The 18852-nt window shown below is 40.8% G+C and overlaps 2 protein-coding genes across 4 annotated transcripts in view; one reads left to right on the forward strand and one right to left on the reverse strand.

Annotated features, from left to right (window-relative positions):
* Positions 1-15921, forward strand: part of DYNC1H1 (dynein cytoplasmic 1 heavy chain 1) — a gene marked incomplete at its 5' end in the record, with an annotated part of 41438 nt that extends 25517 nt beyond the window's left edge. Inside the window, 27 exons of the mRNA XM_031553686.1 lie at positions 314-509; positions 1105-1222; positions 2169-2384; positions 2936-3148; positions 3322-3449; positions 3620-3773; positions 4491-4637; positions 4719-4869; positions 5065-5318; positions 5475-5609; positions 5703-5797; positions 5888-6062; positions 6812-6887; positions 7929-8089; positions 8360-8471; positions 8553-8613; positions 8976-9099; positions 10427-10540; positions 10814-10984; positions 11201-11418; positions 11586-11689; positions 12095-12306; positions 12974-13127; positions 13891-14033; positions 14395-14563; positions 14985-15112; positions 15547-15921. Of these exons, the coding sequence (XP_031409546.1) occupies positions 314-509; positions 1105-1222; positions 2169-2384; positions 2936-3148; positions 3322-3449; positions 3620-3773; positions 4491-4637; positions 4719-4869; positions 5065-5318; positions 5475-5609; positions 5703-5797; positions 5888-6062; positions 6812-6887; positions 7929-8089; positions 8360-8471; positions 8553-8613; positions 8976-9099; positions 10427-10540; positions 10814-10984; positions 11201-11418; positions 11586-11689; positions 12095-12306; positions 12974-13127; positions 13891-14033; positions 14395-14563; positions 14985-15112; positions 15547-15675 (4058 nt within the window). The remainder of the gene's footprint in view (positions 1-313; positions 510-1104; positions 1223-2168; positions 2385-2935; positions 3149-3321; positions 3450-3619; positions 3774-4490; positions 4638-4718; positions 4870-5064; positions 5319-5474; positions 5610-5702; positions 5798-5887; positions 6063-6811; positions 6888-7928; positions 8090-8359; positions 8472-8552; positions 8614-8975; positions 9100-10426; positions 10541-10813; positions 10985-11200; positions 11419-11585; positions 11690-12094; positions 12307-12973; positions 13128-13890; positions 14034-14394; positions 14564-14984; positions 15113-15546) is intronic.
* Positions 15922-16479: 558 nt separating this feature from the next.
* LOC104911241 overlaps positions 16480-18852 on the reverse strand; it is a 6852-nt gene continuing 4479 nt past the window's right edge. For all 3 annotated transcript variants that reach the window (XM_010711924.3, XM_010711922.3, XM_019615887.2), the window contains exons 5-6: positions 18047-18106; positions 16480-17860 (exon numbers count right to left, since the gene is read on the reverse strand). In XM_010711924.3, coding sequence (XP_010710226.1) covers positions 17321-17860; positions 18047-18106 — 600 coding nt within the window. In that variant the 3' untranslated portion in view covers positions 16480-17320. The remainder of the gene's footprint in view (positions 17861-18046; positions 18107-18852) is intronic.

Here is an 18852-nt window from a genome sequence, read left to right on the forward strand (position 1 = left end):
GATGCCTTTTAATGGCATAGACAGTATACAAATGAATTGTATTTTCATAAAACTGGGTAGAAGAAACATTCCTTATAACAAAGCTTCAAATAAGTCATTTTGAGACAGGAGTAAGTTGTCTGTGGGCTGTTGTCCAGTTAACTTTTACAAAAGTTTGTCCTGTGATATGGTAGTTTTGAGTGTTTATCTGCTACCTCAGCTTCCTTTGAAAAGTTTGAAGCATTTTTACATATCCAAGATCCTTTAGCAGACTCTGCTAACAATTATTTTTCTTCTTTCAATCAACATTCGTCATCTTTCTGACACTGGTTAGCTGTGAAGTCCATAAAGAAACAGCACCTGGTAGAGGTCCGTTCTATGGCTAATCCACCTGCAGCAGTGAAGCTAGCACTGGAGTCCATCTGCTTACTGCTGGGTGAAAGCACAACTGACTGGAAACAAATACGTTCCATCATCATGAGAGAGAACTTCATTCCAACTATTGTTAACTTTTCTGCTGAGGAAATCAGGTAAAGTGCAAGAGAGTCTTATGTGAAAAAACTATTCACAAAGACATGGGAAGTCTTCATTGGACTTTCTCTCTTTGTAATTGCTTTTGTTGTACTTCTTTTGAGACTGCTTTACTCCTGTACTTGCTGCAGGGAACAGATTTCTGCAGCAAAGATGGACTGTATAAACTGGGTCAAAACAGTTCCTGTATTTCAGGGCGTAATTTCAAATCATTGTATTGGTGTCCACAGTCTGTTACTGTTCTAAACTAATCCACCAGCAATGCTCAGGCTGACTGTAGCTGCCCCTGAGTCTGAGCAGGTGGTCAGATGAGACCTCCTGAATTCCCTTGCAGCCCCAAATTATTCTGTGATCCTGTGAGCAGAGTTAAGCAGTTTGTGATAAAACAGTTAGAAGAATTCATTAAATACCCTTTTATGACTCATAAGCTATAATTTCTGATACAATGTCTTAAACTAATGAAAATGTGTCAGCTGCCAGTCACCAAAACTGCTAGGAACTGTTCTTGTCAATCATGAAAGGCAGACCACATTCTGAACCAGTGTGCTGACTTTCAGCGAACTCATGCTGTCTTTAATAACTTTTCTCTTGCAGTGATGCCATCCGGGAGAAAATGAAGAAAAACTACCTGTCAAATCCAAGTTACAACTATGAGATTGTAAACAGAGCATCACTGGCCTGTGGGCCAATGGTGAAATGGGCAATTGCACAGGTAAAGTTAGTACTGCGGGGAAGAATACAAGGTGAAGAGTGTGCATGAAGGTGTATGGCAGGGTCTGAAGGCTCTGAATTTGCCTATTTTCAGCTAAGGAAGCTACTTTGCTTTAAAGGCATTGGTAGAATATCCGTATGGGTTCTGCGGTACTGTGCAAGAGATAGACTTTTTGCACCAAGAAACTTCACATTTACAGTGAATAATAGGTGCTCCTTTCTCTGTTGTTCTACCGTACAAGATAAATTTTTGAGCTTTCAATAAGACGTGCTGGAAAATGCACTGCAATCCTCTTACTGAAATTTCTGCTGTCTCTGTCTTGTTTCACAGTGGGGCATGTTCACAAGCAACTCTGTTGAAGTCTTCTAGAAAAACTTTTAAATACTAGAATCCTAAATAAGTAGGCTTCTGGGAAAGCCCACTCATACTGAGATACCTAAGGTAGTTTTACTCACCTGTTGACTTGATAAAATAGTGCTTGCTGCAGATGGTACTGATGTGTACAGATTCAGTTTAGTTTCAGGCTATCCAGTAGGTCCCATCTTAACTGTTTTGTGGCTTGGCTGTACTGAATTCTTTACTAGGAAAGATAGATGAGCTCAGTATGAATGAATAATTAAATATTTCTGTAAAACAGTGTTGCATACTAAACAATGTGGTCTCGACCTTTTTGGACGACTTCTTGTGAGTCTACAGAGCAGTACACCTGACAGAGCAGGTATATTGCAAAAAGCAGCCTTTTTTGTGCTGGGACTTGAATTAAACTGAAGTCTGAAGATTTATGAGGCAGTTTTTAAGTTTCTGTTAAGTAGCTATTAGTTCCTCTCCAAGTACTGCAAGTACTTCAGCTTGAAAAGTTGAAACTGATAGTGTGTACCTGAATGCTGGGGTTTTTGGTGACTCATTTTAACATGGAAAGTACAGAAGGCCTATTTATTGTTAACAGCTCAACTATGCGGATATGTTGAAAAGAGTGGAGCCTCTTCGCAATGAACTGCAGAAACTGGAGGATGATGCCAAAGATAACCAACAGAAAGCAAATGAAGTGGAGCAGATGATCCGTGATCTTGAGGCCAGCATTGCTCGTTACAAAGAAGAATATGCTGTACTGATTTCAGAGGCTCAAGCTATTAAGGCAGACTTGGCTGCTGTGGAAGCAAAAGTAAGACTTCACGTATTTTAATTTTCCATTCTTTCACCTTTGGTAGTCAGAAATTGAACCATTCTTCAAAATTATGCTGAGTAAACTGAGCTGCTTCCTCTTCACTGTGCATCTGAGTTACCTGTTTAGTCGTTGGGTCTCACTAAGCTTCTTAAGCTACTGAAATCTGGCTAGAGTTAGAAATATCCAGCTCCTGTTGCCATTTAGATAACAAGAAAGTTTACATCAGGCTTAAAATAAACTGAAACCTTTGGAAAGCAGCCATGGATGTAGCATAATATTTTAACAGGACTTCATGTTTTTGCAAGAGTTCCTCAGTCAATTTGGTCTAATCACTAGCACATCACTACTCTGCCAGTACTTAACCTTCTAAACTTTTCAAGATGAATACCAACCTAATGAATTAACACTGGAGTGCATACACACAAATTTAATTTCATTCTGAGCTTCTGCATTTAAATTGGAGCTTAAATCAGTGTAAGTAGTGTTCCTTAAAACTTGTAATACTGTAATTACACATCATTTAATGAGACTACTTCGCTTACTCCAAGGTGAACCGTAGTACAGCTCTTCTGAAGAGTCTTTCTGCTGAACGTGAAAGATGGGAGAAGACAAGTGAAACCTTCAAGAACCAGATGTCCACTATTGCAGGAGACTGCTTACTTTCAGGAGCTTTTATTGCTTATGCTGGTTACTTTGATCAGCAGATGCGTCAGAATTTGTTCACTACGTGGTCTCACCATTTGCAGCAAGCAAACATCCAGGTAAAGACAACATCATGACAATCTTAAGTCTGTTTTCTGTAACAGTTCGAAAAGTTTTTAAGATTTCTAAGTAAAAAATGGGACTACTGGAGAAGTATAATTTGCAGAGCTGCATTTACTCAAAATGTCTTCACTGTCTCTAGTCAAGTACTAACGGTCTGTGCTTCTTGCAGTTCCGTACAGACATTGCAAGGACAGAGTACCTTTCCAATGCAGATGAGCGACTTCGCTGGCAAGCAAGTTCTCTACCTGCAGATGACCTGTGCACTGAGAATGCCATCATGCTCAAGCGTTTTAATAGGTATTTAACTCCTATATTCAGAATTCTAGAAGTGTTCTCACAGGAGGCAGGCTTTTGTACCCATCAGAGAATTCACAGTAACTCTTTCAAAGCATCTGAATTCATAAAATCTGCTTGGAGGTTGTCTGGATCAGAACTCAAATAATGAAAGTGTTTTCTTGTTAACTTAGGTATCCACTGATCATTGATCCCTCTGGGCAAGCTACAGAGTTTATCATGAATGAATACAAAGACCGTAAGATAACTCGAACTAGTTTCTTGGATGATGCTTTCAGGAAGAACTTGGAAAGTGCCTTGAGATTTGGTAACCCGCTCCTGGTTCAGGTTAGTACCGTGATCTTATAGAAACGGCTTACAATTCTTGAATTCTTCCCTGTTTACTGAAGAGTTTGCAGTCTTTCTTTTAGTAAGATGCAAGTAATCTAATTTTCAAGGTATTATTTAATCAGTACAGAGCAGTATGTGAAGTATTAGTGGTGAGAAAAGTGAGATAAGCAGTCACGAGAAGCCATTTCCTTTTTCTACCTTTTTAAGGTCAGATGCTTTTATTTTCACATGATCTTTTCGTACTCTGTAGACTTGCAGCCTATTTCCTTCATCCCATATGCTGTCTCTAGTCATAGTTATTAATGGTTAATATGCCTGGCTATGCAGAATTAATCTGTTCTGAATGGCGGAAGAAATGCCAGTAGTGATTGGCTTTCACTTCTGAGATTTTCTTTCCTAGCATAGAACTGGGAAAACATGTTAGCTCAGAGATGAGATCAGCAGCTATTACTTGTGTGCTTAGAATAGGACCTGTTATGCGTTTAAACTGATGCAGCTAGACCATTTAACAATACTCATCTATTTGAGGCCTTGTATAGTAGTAGCAAAAACTCTGAGCTTGTGTAGCTCAGCTACAAATGGAAACCTGAATGTGATGTCTGTTCCAAACTAGCTGTAAATTGAATGCTACCAGAGCATTAGCCTTAGTTGGATCAGGAGTTTAGCTAGGGATATGTGTAAGTAACAGTTTGTGTAATGCATCTCTGCTTTTAGGATGTGGAGAGCTATGATCCAGTTCTGAATCCTGTTCTGAATCGTGAAGTCCGAAGAACTGGAGGCAGAGTTCTGATTACTTTGGGAGACCAAGATATTGATTTGTCACCGTCCTTTGTTATCTTCCTCTCCACCAGAGATCCAACAGTAAGCAAAACTCAGAGCTCTCCTGTTGGTATAAATGATGCATCAGTGAGCTGAGAAAGTTTTTCATGTTTTCTGTGATAGGTTGAATTCCCACCAGACCTCTGCTCTCGTGTTACATTTGTGAACTTTACAGTAACTCGCAGCAGCTTACAGAGCCAGTGCCTGAATGAAGTCCTGAAAGCTGAAAGACCAGACGTTGATGAAAAACGCTCAGACCTCCTCAAGCTTCAGGGTATGGTTACCAAAATTAGAGTAACTTCCTCTTGTTCTCAAAGAATACAGTGGTTTAAGTTAAGCTGTAGACATACACAATGAAATACTTTTATAGTTGATGGCCTTGCTTTTTTTGTATGGCCAGTGGCAAAATTTAATCCTTAAAAACTGCCACACCTATGCAGTGTGTAACCTAATTTTTCTTCTAATTAAGGTGAATTTCAGCTGCGCTTGCGTCAGTTAGAAAAATCCCTACTACAGGCTCTTAATGAAGTGAAGGGACGTATCCTGGATGATGACACCATCATTACTACTCTTGAGAACCTGAAGAAGGAAGCAGCAGAGGTTACTAGAAAAGTAGAGGAGACTGATATAGTCATGCAGGAAGTGGAGACTGTTTCGCAGCAGTATTTACCCCTTTCTACAGCGTGCAGCAGTATCTACTTTACTATGGAGTCACTGAAGCAGGTAGGATGAGCTCTTCCTAGCAGAAACCTCATCTAATTACCATTCAAAGCTAATTTGGTTCTGCTCAGCTGCAGTGTTACAGTTTTGTAGGCATAAGCCATTGACTGACAAAACCAGCAGGATTCTAGAGAGAAAACCAAACTCTTTGTGTTTCAGATACATTTCCTGTACCAGTACTCTCTCCAGTTCTTCTTGGACATCTATCACAATGTCTTGTATGAGAACCCAAATCTGAAGGGAATCACAGACCATACTCATCGTCTCTCAGTTATCACAAAGGATCTCTTCCAGGTTCAGTATTTTACTGAGTAGATACACTAATAATTTTTGGAAGGTCGGAGTTCAGGGCTCCTGATGCCACTAACTTCACTCTTTTCTGAATAGGTGGCTTTCAATAGAGTAGCACGTGGGATGCTGCATCAGGATCATATAACATTTGCTATGTTGTTGGCCCGGATTAAACTGAAAGGCACTATTGGGTAAATGTTTTCTTACCTCACTTCAGTTGAAAAAGGGAGGGATGTTTTGAAAACAGCATTGAGCTAAAGTTTTCTTTCCCTTAACATTAGGGAGCCTACATATGATGCAGAATTCCAGCATTTCTTGAGAGGAAAGGAGATTGTACTGAACACTGCATCTCTCCCCAAAATCAATGGTTTGACTGTAGAGCAGACAGAAGCAATGATGAGGCTGAGCTGCCTTCCTGCCTTCAAGGACCTTGTTTCCAAAGTTCAAGCTGATGAGGTAAGTGTTGGCTGGGTTGTTTTCCTGCACACAACTACTTGGCTAAGCTTTTTAGCTTTCTGATTTATAAGAGTTTCATGCTACAAGTAAGTTCTCCTAGTGTACTGTGGTCTTTGTGTAAATTAATGGATTTAGTTCATTTGTATTCGAGCTATGACATTGCATTTGTAAATACCAGCATTGTTCATCACTGAGATTTAGAAGGGTAAAATACTGCGTGCTTTGGGCTAGGGTTTGATACAGAGCTGCAGAATCAGGTATGCTGAACGCAGTCAGATATTAGGAGATATCAGTGAAATAATCGAACACACCTAAGACAGTGTAACACATAGAGCATAATGTGAGTTTTAGATGTGGATTTTTTGTTTAGTACATGAGGTTTTTATTCTAAAGATCAGTGATAGGACAGGAGCGTTAAATAGGAGAAATCTTTCAAGTTGTACATTATGTTAATCAAACACTTAACTACTTAATAAAATTTCAAAAAAATCTACAGGGGATTTTTCAAATGAAGGGCTAGTAGAGCTTGACCTCTGTCAAGTTTAACTTTACCATAACTGTCTTTTGTTTCTTATCCTAAGTCTATAAGCAGCTGAATACTGCAGTACATTAAATTCTATATTTAAAGGCTGAAATTGGAGTCCTCTTACATCATGAAGAGGACCTAGACCATGCAGCACACTTTTAGTGCTGTGAAACTCCGTTTCTTTGCCATTTCTGTAAATACTTTGCCTTTTCTTTCAATACAGCAATTCTGTATCTGGCTGGATAGCAGTTCTCCAGAGCAGACTGTACCATACCTTTGGACTGAGGAAAAACCTGCAAGTAAGTCAAGTTGCACTATTGCCCACACCAGTCCTACTGTACTGACTTCAGTGTAAGTAGAACTGAAGAGATTTTAAAATAATCCTAAAATACAGCTGGAATGGGAAAATCACAAACTTAAGACTGCGGAAGAAACTTGGTTTGTTCTTAATAAAGACAAAAAACACCACTTTTGTTGGCAGCGGTTGTAGGCAGTTGTTACTATACTTTGTTCCTGCTCCCTGTTCTGTGATCTACACTTTGACTTCTAGGAAGCACAGTAGTCTAAAAAGCTCCAAGTTTGATGTATTTTCTGAGGTTAGGTTTGCTCTACTCAAATGTTTTCTCCTGCAGTTGCAGCTAAGCATAAAGTCTGAATTCTTGCTACAGTAGATGTGAGAGCTAATTTATTCAGTGTTGTTTGCATCTCTGGAAGTAACCAGTGCCCCTCAGTTACTCCCCTACCTAAAAGGTAGTGCTAGGAAGTGCTTGCCATCTGTGGTTATGCAAGACTCATATCTTTAAGCAATGTTGTATGCTAAGGTTTCTAAGCTTACTAGATACTGTAAGGCTGCTTCACCATTAACTGAAGCAACTTTACGTTACCTATCCTATCCATGCTGGACAAGTATATAATAAATACTTGGAAGTCCTGCGGAGCAGCGGATTATTGAATGAGGGAGATAATGGGAAGAGATCTGTTGTCCCTGAAGGATTAAAATCACATCATGGCAATTCTGAAGCATAGCTTTTGTGAACAGGTAGCGGTTCTGTAGAAGGATTTTATCAAGTAGGCTTTTAAAAGGCTTGAAGCATGAGAAATTGAGGAAGTAGTTAAAATGTCACAAAAGACAAATCAGCTGAAGCTGGTACATTTCTCCTTACCATTAAGGTGAACACTGAGTATAAGCACTCCATTCATATGTTGCAGTAGATCTTACAGAGATGTCTGTAAATATTTAGTGTTTGGAGTGAGATAGGAAAAAGAGAATGGAAGACTGAAAAGAAGGTGCTGAGGGTTGAATTTCTTACTGTCCCTCTAATTCTGTTTCCCCTCTCCAGCTCCTATTGGACAGGCCATTCATCGCTTGCTTCTGATCCAGGCCTTCCGTCCAGATCGCTTATTGGCAATGGCACATACATTTGTTTCAACAAATCTTGGAGAGTCTTTCATGTCTATTATGGAGCAGCCTTTAGATCTGACACACATTGTAGATACAGAGGTAAGTTTCCTGCTTGTGAAAGGATAACATCCTGAGGTAATGCTCTCTGTCGCTTCATGTGAGTTCCATAGCAAGTAAAGTTGTTCACAGAATGTTTCTTCTCGTACCCTTCTGCCTGTGGTCTGAAGAATGGATTGTTTGCCTATTTGTTGGAAGGAAAATGAGGATAACGTAATGACTTTAGCTGGCCAGAGGGAGGAAAGACTGAGCTTCATGCATTTGTGTTCACGCAGTGACTGCTTCATCTTACTTCAAATTATTGTACAACAGGTGAAACCTAATACTCCTGTGCTGATGTGTTCAGTGCCTGGTTATGATGCCAGTGGTCACGTTGAAGACCTCGCAGCTGAGCAGAATACACAGATTACTTCTATTGCTATTGGTAAGAACTTAACATTTTTCATTATCTAAGCATAAATAAAATCGTTAGCAGTAAGAGCTTTAGCAACTTTCTGTCTTCCAGGTTCTGCTGAAGGATTCAACCAAGCAGATAAAGCAATAAACACAGCAGTGAAATCTGGAAGGTACGTTCTATCTGTTTTTCAGCTAGAATGCCACCTGACAGGGAGGTTGGAGTAGGAGAGAAATCATCTATTGCTTGAATAGATAAAACTGTGAATAAAAGATTGGATCTTCTGAGCTGAAATTTATTATAATTTATGCACAGCTGTTCAACTTAAGTATTTTCAGGAGAAGAGGTAGGTTGTAGCTGCAGAACTGGATAGATAGCCCATTTACAGTAGTAACTGATTCTATATAATAGAAGGGTTTAAATAATGGAGGAAAACCTGTAGCATTGATACCAGATTCTATTGCTCATGTGATAGTAACCAGGATCCTTGAGCTGTACACTAAAAAACACTCCTTCTGTTTCAAAACTTCACAGGTGGGTAATGTTGAAGAATGTTCACTTGGCTCCTGGCTGGCTCATGCAGCTGGAAAAGAAGTTGCACTCCCTGCAACCCCATGCTTGCTTCAGACTCTTCCTTACCATGGAGATCAATCCAAAGGTAATGCCAATCTGAAATTTGATGCTTTGGTAGAGTGTTGGTGGAGACCTGTAACCAGTGGTGTCCCCCAGGGGTCTGTGCTGGGTCCGGTCTTGTTCAACATCTTCATCAATGACCTTGATGAGGGGATAGTGGCCACCCTCAGCAAGTTTGCTGATGATACGAAGTTGGGAGGATTGGCTGACACGCCTGAAGGCTGTGCTGCCATTCAGTGAGACCTGGACAGGCTGGAGAGCTGGGCAGTAAGAAACCGGATGAGGTTCAACAAAAGCAAGTGTAGGGTCTTACACCTAGGGAGGAATAATTGCATGCACCAATACAGGCTGGGGGATGAGCTGCTGGAGAGGAGCTCTGCAGAGAGGGACCTGGGCGTCCCGGTGGACGACAGGTTGGCCATGAGCCAGCAGTGTGCCCTCGTGGCCAAGAAGGCCAATGGCATTCTGGGGTGCATTAAGAAGAGCGTGTCCAGCAGGTCGAGGGAGGTGATCCTCCCCCTCTACTCTGCCCTGGTAAGGCCTCATCTGGAGTACTGTGTCCAGTTCTGGGCTCCCCAGTACAAAAAGACAGGGATCTCTTGGAAAGAGTCCAGCGGAGGGCCACAAAGATGGCGAAGGGCCTGGAGCATCTCCCCTGTGAAGAAAGGCTAAGTGAACTGGGTCTGTTTAGCCTTGAGAAAAGACAACTGAGAGGGGATCTGATCCAGGTTTATAAATATCTGAGGTGTGGAGGGCAGAGTGGTGAGGCCAGTCTCTTTTCAGTGGTACGTGGAGACAGGACGAGGGGAAACAGACATAAGCTGCAGCATAGGAAATTTCGCATGAATGTGCGTAAGAATTTCTTTACGGTGAGGGTGACAGAGCACTGGAACAGGCTGCCCAGGGAGGTTATGGAGTCTCCTCTGGAGATATTCAAGTCTCACCTGGATGCCTACCTGTGCGACCTGGTGTAGGGAACCTGCTTTGGCAGGGGGGTTGGTCTCGATGATCTCTAGAGGTCCCTTCCAACCCCTACAATTCTGTGATTCTGTGATTCTGTAACTGGCTTGAAGAACCAAGAATGCTACCCAAGGAAGGATTTCTCATGATTGCCTCTCTCCCTTATCAAAAGGAAAATACATGCTGGCAGGATTTGGTTTCAGTAATTTAATTCTACCTGAAAATTTCATATAATTCCTTCTACTGATGACTCCACCTTCCCAAAGAAAGGCAGGACTCACTGAGTGTGCTCAGAACGAGGTTTTGAATCTAACACTTATGCTATTAGAGGGATGTAATGTAATGAAGGCTGAAGGAGTTGGATTTGAGCTTGTTGATCTTTTCTCTTCTAGGTGCCAGTGAATTTGTTACGTGCTGGCCGAATCTTTGTGTTTGAACCTCCTCCTGGCGTAAAGGCAAACATGCTGAGGACTTTCAGCAGCATTCCAGTATCTAGAATGTGCAAGGTAAGGCTGTGCCTTCTGTGGGTGAAAGGGAAATGCCAGAATGCACTTATTAGAATTGTACTTTAGAAAACTGGCAAAACCTCAGCTTCTAAGATGTATGTAGAATGTCGTTTATTCAGAAGTAAAGTAGTTGCTCCATCTGTTGACAGAACATACTCAGTTTTGGTAGCAATCTAGTACTAAATGTTCAATTTTCTAGCCTTTTAGCAGGCTTTTTCTTTATCAGTTCACTTGGGTAATAAAGCTGTCTGTTTTTCCCCTTCTACATCCTAGTCTCCAAATGAACGTGCTCGTTTATATTTCCTGCTTGCCTGGTTCCATGCCATTATCCAAGAGCGTTTGCGCTATGCTCCACTGGGTTGGTCCAAGAAGTATGAATTTGGAGAATCTGATCTGAGATCTGCCTGTGACACAGTAGATACTTGGCTGGATGACACAGCAAAGGCAAGTAGTCTTACACCCTAGGCATAGGTATTATTTAGATCACTTAACTTCTTCAGTCATGTAGTCTCTTCTAGAAACTTCTACTTAGCTAGTACTTAGACGAGTAGGTTTAAATAATCTGCTGGCAATTTAACTTAGTTGCTGAGTATGATTCCTCTATCAGAGGAGAGGTGAGGAGGATGGTTTCCTGCTAATTGCAGTGTGTTTTTCTTACAGGGCCGCCAGAACATTTCACCTGATAAAATCCCCTGGTCCGCCTTAAAGACCCTGATGGCACAATCTATCTATGGAGGCCGCATCGATAATGAATTTGATCAGCGTTTGTTAAACACTTTCTTGGAACGTCTGTTTACCACTCTGAGTTTTGACAGTGAATTCAAACTGGCTTGCAAAGTTGATGGACACAAAGATATTCAGATGCCAGATGGGATCAGGTATCATTTTCCCTATCCAGATTTCTGCGTGCATTTCTTAAACTAAAACTTAACTCTCATCTGTATCTCTGTGCTGGTGTTCAGCTGTGTAAACATTTGTCTTGGACAAATAATTACCTTGCTATTCTAATAAGAGAAGGCCTTCTAACCAAAATTCTTACTTGCAGACGTGAAGAATTTGTCCAGTGGGTTGAGATGCTGCCAGATACTCAAACACCATCATGGCTAGGCCTGCCAAATAATGCAGAAAAAGTTCTTCTCACCACACAAGGTAAAAACAGAACTTTAGCAATGACTTATGTAGATTAGAAGGCCAACAGTTTAACTGAAAAGCAGATGGGAAACCGAAGTCCTGATGAAGAACAAAACGTTAGCTTTCCCCCCTTTCTCAACACAGTTGATTTAACTTGTGCAAGGTAAGTGCTTCAGCATTCTAGACACTGCCAAGAGGCTTGTGTGAATTCAGAAGCTGGTTACATGCAACCTTCCAGATGTCAAGTTCCCATAGTTCTAGAAAGCTTTATTCTCAGCCCCAGAACCCCATGCAGCTAGACAGTTCTGAATCTTAGGTCTTGAGCTGGGGGAGAGATAAGCCGTGGTTCTTGCATGTAGTAGGATGTTTTTGTCTCAATGCTGATTCTTTTCTGACTAACAGCATACCTTTTCTGTGTTTTAGGCATAGATATGATCAGTAAAATGCTGAAAATGCAGATGCTGGAGGATGAAGATGATCTGGCTTATGCAGAAACTGAGAAGAAGACAAGAACTGATTCTACATCAGATGGTCGCCCAGCCTGGATGAGGACACTGCATACCACAGCTTCTAACTGGCTTCACCTTATCCCACAAACTCTAAATCATCTGAAGCGAACCGTGGAAAACATTAAGGTAAGAATTAAGTTTTGTTTAATGTGAACAGAGGAGCTGCACAAGTTCTGATGTATTGGAGAAAGTGCATTGTGATTTCAAGCACCACCAATTAAGCTGTTCTGTGGGACAGCAGAATTTGTGTTGGTGCTGATTCCAACTGCCTCAGCTATATCATGACCCACTGAGTTTCTTGAAATGCTCTTGGAAGTTGGCTCCGTGTTTTTAGGGAATTCTTTAAATCACAGGAACTGCTTCCGAAGCTTCTTTGTGATAAAGTAGCACCCTGGCTGCTACTTATCATACTGCCTTTACAGCTAGTGCACGCAAATTAACATTGAAGTTCAGTGATAGTAAAGGAATATAAGGCAGCAGCTTCTGCTGAGCGATAGCACACATTTCAGAGGGAAACTCTTGGGGTCTGGACAGTAGTTAACCTAAGCTTTAACTCTGGAATAAGCTCCTCAGTTTAAGATGTCCATGACTGCCTAATTGCTTCAGAAGGCTTAACTGTGGGACAGCAGGTGAGAACCTTTTGTTGCTAATCAAAAGCAATCCTGAAATGATTTGAAGGAGCTGCAGCACACAGTCTGCATTTGTTGCTCAACAAGAAGTCTTTTACTAGCAGTTTTCAAGCAAGGACATCAAACGTTGATCTACAATTTTCTTCAAATGTTCTGCTGATCAGGATCCTTTGTTCCGGTTCTTTGAGAGAGAGGTGAAAATGGGAGCTAAGCTGCTTCAGGATGTGCGTCAGGACCTTGCAGATGTGGTTCAAGTGTGTGAAGGGAAAAAGAAACAAACCAACTACCTGCGTACACTCATAAATGAACTGGTGAAAGGTATGGTAATTAAAACTGGTATCTCTCTGGGCTCTGTTTGCCTCTTGCACTCTGTAAGTTAGAGGCTGTTAAACTCAGCAGCTTAAAAAAGAAACTGCAGGAAAATCAGGATTGGCTTTACCCTTTGGGACAGGCAATCCCTTCTGAGTCAAGCATAGAAGTGCAATCAGTTTAATTTGAGATTTCAAGTTGGGGTCAGTAACTTTAGACTTTTTCAGATAGTTTATATTAGCAGCTTAATTTCTAATGCTACTAGATTGTTTCAGTCTCTAAACGGCGATGGAACAAAGTTTTATAGCACAAAGTGAGTAACATCACTGTTAATCACATCTTCTAGCAATTTCTTGATTTTTCTAAGCTTCTCTTTTCAAGCCTGTAGGTAAACTTGCATTTCTAATAATAACTGAAGATCTGTTGTTGAAGTACCACTCCAATACCTGTTTTGAACAAAAACATTAGGTAAAGCACGGTAACTTGACCAATTCTTTTTATGGAACTCAAATCTTCAAGAAAACATACAGATCAGTTATTAGAGTATATAGATGTGTGTAACTGAAGTTCCTTTTGAATGATTTCTGTAACTGGACGGCATTTTAAGTACTAGACCTAGAGGCCCTCTTAAATAAATGCTTTTACTTCTTAAGAAGCATTATAATAGACATTTGTGTCCTGATCCAAGCCTTAAATGGTTATTGGAAGAGGAAGAAAAAATGATAGTGGGAAAATAGTGTACAAATCTTAATTTTAATCACATTTTCCATAGGTATCTTGCCTCGCAGCTGGTCTCATTACACAGTGCCAGCTGGAATGACTGTGATTCAGTGGGTGTCTGACTTCAGTGAACGCATCAAACAGCTGCAGAATATTTCCCAGGCAGCTGCCTCTGGCGGAGCAAAAGAACTAAAGGTACTTCATGCTTGTATCAGCTAGAGATCATATCTGGATTTAGGTGCATAACTACTTTATGGAGTCTTCCTATCAAGACTCCTTAGAAGTTCCTCAGGAAAAATAGCTTCAATCAGTTTTTCCTAATTGTGCTTGTAAATGCTGTTAAGTATCTGCTGATACCAAAATATTGAAGTCAGCAGGCTAACACGTAGATCAGAGGGGAAAATAGAATTTTTACAGTGACAGACAACATAGACTTAAAGGAAAAAAATGCAGTTACACGGTGTTCCAGCAGCAGGAAGATTTTGTCATTGATTTAGATTGATGAAGTAATAGCTATAATAATTGCTATTCTTTTTCCTCTTCCCTTCTCCATTAGAACATCCACGTGTGCCTCGGTGGCCTGTTTGTACCAGAGGCATACATTACTGCTACACGGCAGTATGTTGCGCAGGCAAACAGCTGGTCCCTTGAGGAGCTCTGCCTTGAGGTCAATGTTACAACCACACAGAATGCTGTGCTGGATGCGTGCAGTTTTGGAGTCACAGGTAAAACTCACTCTAGAAAGAGGGGTCTCTGTTCTACAATACTTCCAGAAAGTGCTGGTTTTAAATGGGCGTCCCATGAGAAAGTCATATCACTACAAGAATTAAAGGACGCTTTCTGAAGTTGTTAAATACTTTCCTATTGATAATATATTTTATCATGGTAATAAACATCAAAACTCAGGTCAGTTTATGTTTAAGCAATATTACATAGAGTATCTGTCATGACTTCTCTGTTTGGGGCATGAAATACTTTCTGCTCTCTTAATGGACAAAGCAGAGAACCAGCACGGCCCTAGTTTAAAACACATTCTTGCAGACCTTGATGAAGTAACATCACAGCCCTTAAACAGTACAGTGGGAGACTTTCTTTCCTTAGATGTAAGAAAGCTCTTAGAACTCTAAAGTGCATCTCAATTTACAGGCCTGAAGCTTCAAGGAGCTACATGCAGCAACAACAAGCTGTCACTTTCAAATGCTATTTCAACTGTATTACCTATTACACAGCTTCGTTGGATCAAGCAGACAAATGCTGATAAAAAAGCAAATGTTGTAAGTATTGATTAAAATAATTTTTAAAAAAATATCTTGTAATTATGTACTCCTGTAACTGTCCAACTAGAATTACTGTGCTAAAGCACCATGGATACCTTTTTTTCTGCACCACAGATAGAATTGTTTCTTTACTACTGCTGTCAGTATCAGGGTAGGAAAATTCTAGACTAACCACAGACAGACCCAGCACTGGGCTTGGTCTTTCCTGTCTAGTTAGATAAGAAGCAGGAAGTGTCCAGAAGATAATAAACCTAAACTTATTTATATAAAGAAAGCTATCCTTTACAGGTAATTTGTTATACCTGTGTACTGGTCTCATATGCTGAATATTGACTGAATTCCCATCATATAAATACCACTAAGTGGTACAGGAACTTCTTCCCCTCTCCAGCTACCTTGCATAACTCTTCTGTATTCGTGTTTCTCCCCAGGTGACATTACCCGTTTACCTGAACTTCACTCGTGCTGATCTGATTTTCACGGTTGATTTTGAAATCGCTACCAAGGAAGATCCACGTAGTTTCTACGAACGCGGTGTTGCGGTTCTCTGCACTGAGTGAAAAGCTTACAAATTGGCAATACTGTAATAAGTGTCACTCTTCTGTGTATTCCTCACCTAGATGTTGTAGTTGATGTGGTTAGGTTGTCAGGTGGTTTTGTGTGAAGTTAAATTGGAAGAAGGGGGAGTGGTAATTTGAAAGCTGCTGGGCTAGATTTGTTTGAAGGAATATGGAATGAGATTTTTAGATGGTTACTGACAAGCAGATTTGCTGGTAGTATTACAGGAAATAAAACCTATACCAAGATTTCCTGACTGCCTGGAATTATTATGGTGACTTTCAGCTAGAGAATTGTATCTACAGTCTTTCCAGAGAATAACAATAAGCTGGCATTCAGGCATAGTGCTGATCTTCACAGGACTCCCTCAGCTAAGTCTGTAACTAAAGCATAGAAACAAGACCACTGAAAGACAAGTCTCTAATGCACTAAGACTGATGACATCTACTGCTATGTCTGATAACAAGTGAATTACTTTTAAACTGGCTCTTGGTTAAGTAAGCTGGTTTTACAACACTGCTGGGCTGCATTCAGAAGCTGTGTTGTCTTAACGAAAACATTCCTGTGGGGGATGCTAGCAGAAAAAAAGAGGCATTCCTCTTAAGCTGCTTTTATGGTGGCTGAAGGCTCCCGTTTCATTTTTCTTTGGGCCAAGAAGCTGTCAGAGATACATATGAAAAGTTACCATGCAGAGGTTAGTGGAATGGTAAAAATACTACTAAGCTTCTAGCTTGCAAGGGGTTTTCCACCTTTATTAGTATTTTTTAAGAAAATTTGTATGTTATTCTGTGCCAGTCATGCAGAATGAATGCTTTCACAGCTAGTTGGTACCAACATATTTCAGACAATTACACTTCTGTGGATATAGTCCATTTATATGGAAAGGAAAATACAGAAAGGTTATCATCAAGGAGAGAAATCAGAGAATTCTTGCTGCCTGACCTCCCATCTGCATCCAGCACTTCTGCAGCAATATAAGTCATGGTTCTTGCCAAGGAAGATTACTTCCAGTTAATGGGTTCAGCTTTGCACTGTAAGTTCTAAACTGGCAGGCATACTGACAATATATACAATATATACCTAAAGCAATATTCAGAGAGGTAGGGACAAGTATGTTAACAGCATAAATCAACTTTGCTGTGATAAAAGGAAAAAAAAAATGCTTTCAGATACACACAATTCAGCTCAGTGCAATACAGTGCATAGCCAAACCTGGAGGCTCATTCACCATACAGCTACTTCCCTCCTATCATACAGCAGATGGGAAAAATGAAGAGCAATAGCTATGTAAAATCAATTGCAATTCAGCCATTCTTCCTTCCTTCCTCAACATACCCTTGTAATACTTCCAAAGCTGAACAGATGTTTCCAGACACAGCACACAGGAATCTGGTGCACAGACACTGAAGTAGCACACAGGCATCAATCTCAGCTGAGTCTGGCAAAAGCTCATCATCTAATTCTCATTTACATTGCCACAGAAGCTTGTTTAGTTGGTTCCATCCTTTTTAAGATGGATCTCAGTGCCTGCAGCACACAGTGCATTTTGTATCATCATCTGAAGCTTGTTCAGGTGCTGTCTGGAAAAGAAACTGGTTGACTTCTAGAATGAAACACTTCATCCAACTACTTAATTCATACCTTAAATCAAATGGCCCGGATTTTCTTTCTTCTTAGTTTTTCACCAGCGCTCTCTGAAATGCTGATCCCTTTTCTTTTAATAAGTGGTTGTCTGGAAGTGGTACCATCACAGTCATCTGCTAGCAGGGGTTGTGGAGAACTATCACCTGCACTTGCAAGGAGATGAGCAGGGGCTGAAGGATTAACACCCACCAGTAAGGAAGGGTCAGGCAGCCACGTGGAGGAAAGTGCTTCTGTGTCTCTCCTCAGCTTAGAGGATTGCAGCAGGCTTCTTGAGAAATCCGTCTGCTGGCTAGGAAGTTTGAGGGGAGATTTACCATCATTTACTCTCTGGCTGTGAACATCACTGATTTTAGTTTTTGAGCAGAGCCAGTCCAGAGGTTGAGGGAAGGACTCTCCATTCCCTGAAGGATCAGCATCCTCCAAAGCCATTGCTTTTGGAGCACTGCTCATCCACGGTGCAACTTCTATACTGTTTAGAGAACTCAAGCTACAATCAGAGTGAGTGGATGTGTCTTCTGAATCACCATCGTAAGGATCTAAGAACTGAAAACAAAGATCTCTAAACATGGAGAACGCTTATTTGCCTGAAGAAAAATACAGAGGTGTACAGCAGGGTTAAGAAACACTTGAGCATATTGTGGAAGTTCTGTTGATCCACACATTCCCACTCCATTTTAATTTTTGAGTGGTAAACTGAGAACAAAGCTGCTGTGTAACAGATGAACCTACTTGCAGTCCCTTGGAGTCTCTTGCTTCCCTGAGTCCTTCAGCAAGTGGGTTATGCAAGACCTGTTTGAAGGAAGTTGACATAGGCTTATAATGCATCTTCCTATGAGTCACTGATCACATTAAAGCAGATAAAAACCTAGAGAAGAGGAAGCCAGATTGTCCCATCATCTCAAAAGACAATAAAAATGTGTGTCAGCCTAACTTCTGCAGGCCTGGTTAAAAAAAAAAAGAGCCTAAAGTAGAGGGAGGAAAGTCCTGCTGAGTCTTAGCACTTCAGACGTTACTAGGAAGAGAATAATGAGTAACTGTATATCCTACCACCAAAAAAATAAATTACAAATAAACTAAGAGTAGAAAAGCTGTCAGTTGGAGGCTAGAGAGCTTCCTTCCAAATTAGGTCACTTCTTGTTCTCTGACGTAAGAGGTGTACTACCACTACACTGAAATCCCCAACAGAGCGAGAGACTGAGCTACACGACTCAGCACAGGAGCTGCCATTATGGCCCTGGCCAGCTCAGTGCTTCCAAGGTGCTCATAAGATCTTCAGTGCTCACTCTCAGCATTGCACCTGTAAGATCTGACGAGTCAGTTACACGCAGCATTTCTGTATGCTCAGTGTAAGTGCTCAGATAGACACTTGTCTATATGAAGTCACCACGAACAATGAGATCAGAGCTCACAGCAGCGAGTTCAGTTATACTCTGCTGTGCTTTGTAGTTCCTCTGACACATAGGAGGCTAACAGAACAAATTCACCAGAGCTCAGCTACACATTATGGACAGGAATGTATGAGGGGTGTGAAACTA

The sequence above is a fragment of the Meleagris gallopavo genome, chromosome 5 (assembly GCF_000146605.3).
Source record: "Meleagris gallopavo isolate NT-WF06-2002-E0010 breed Aviagen turkey brand Nicholas breeding stock chromosome 5, Turkey_5.1, whole genome shotgun sequence".
NCBI lineage: Eukaryota > Metazoa > Chordata > Aves > Galliformes > Phasianidae > Meleagris > Meleagris gallopavo.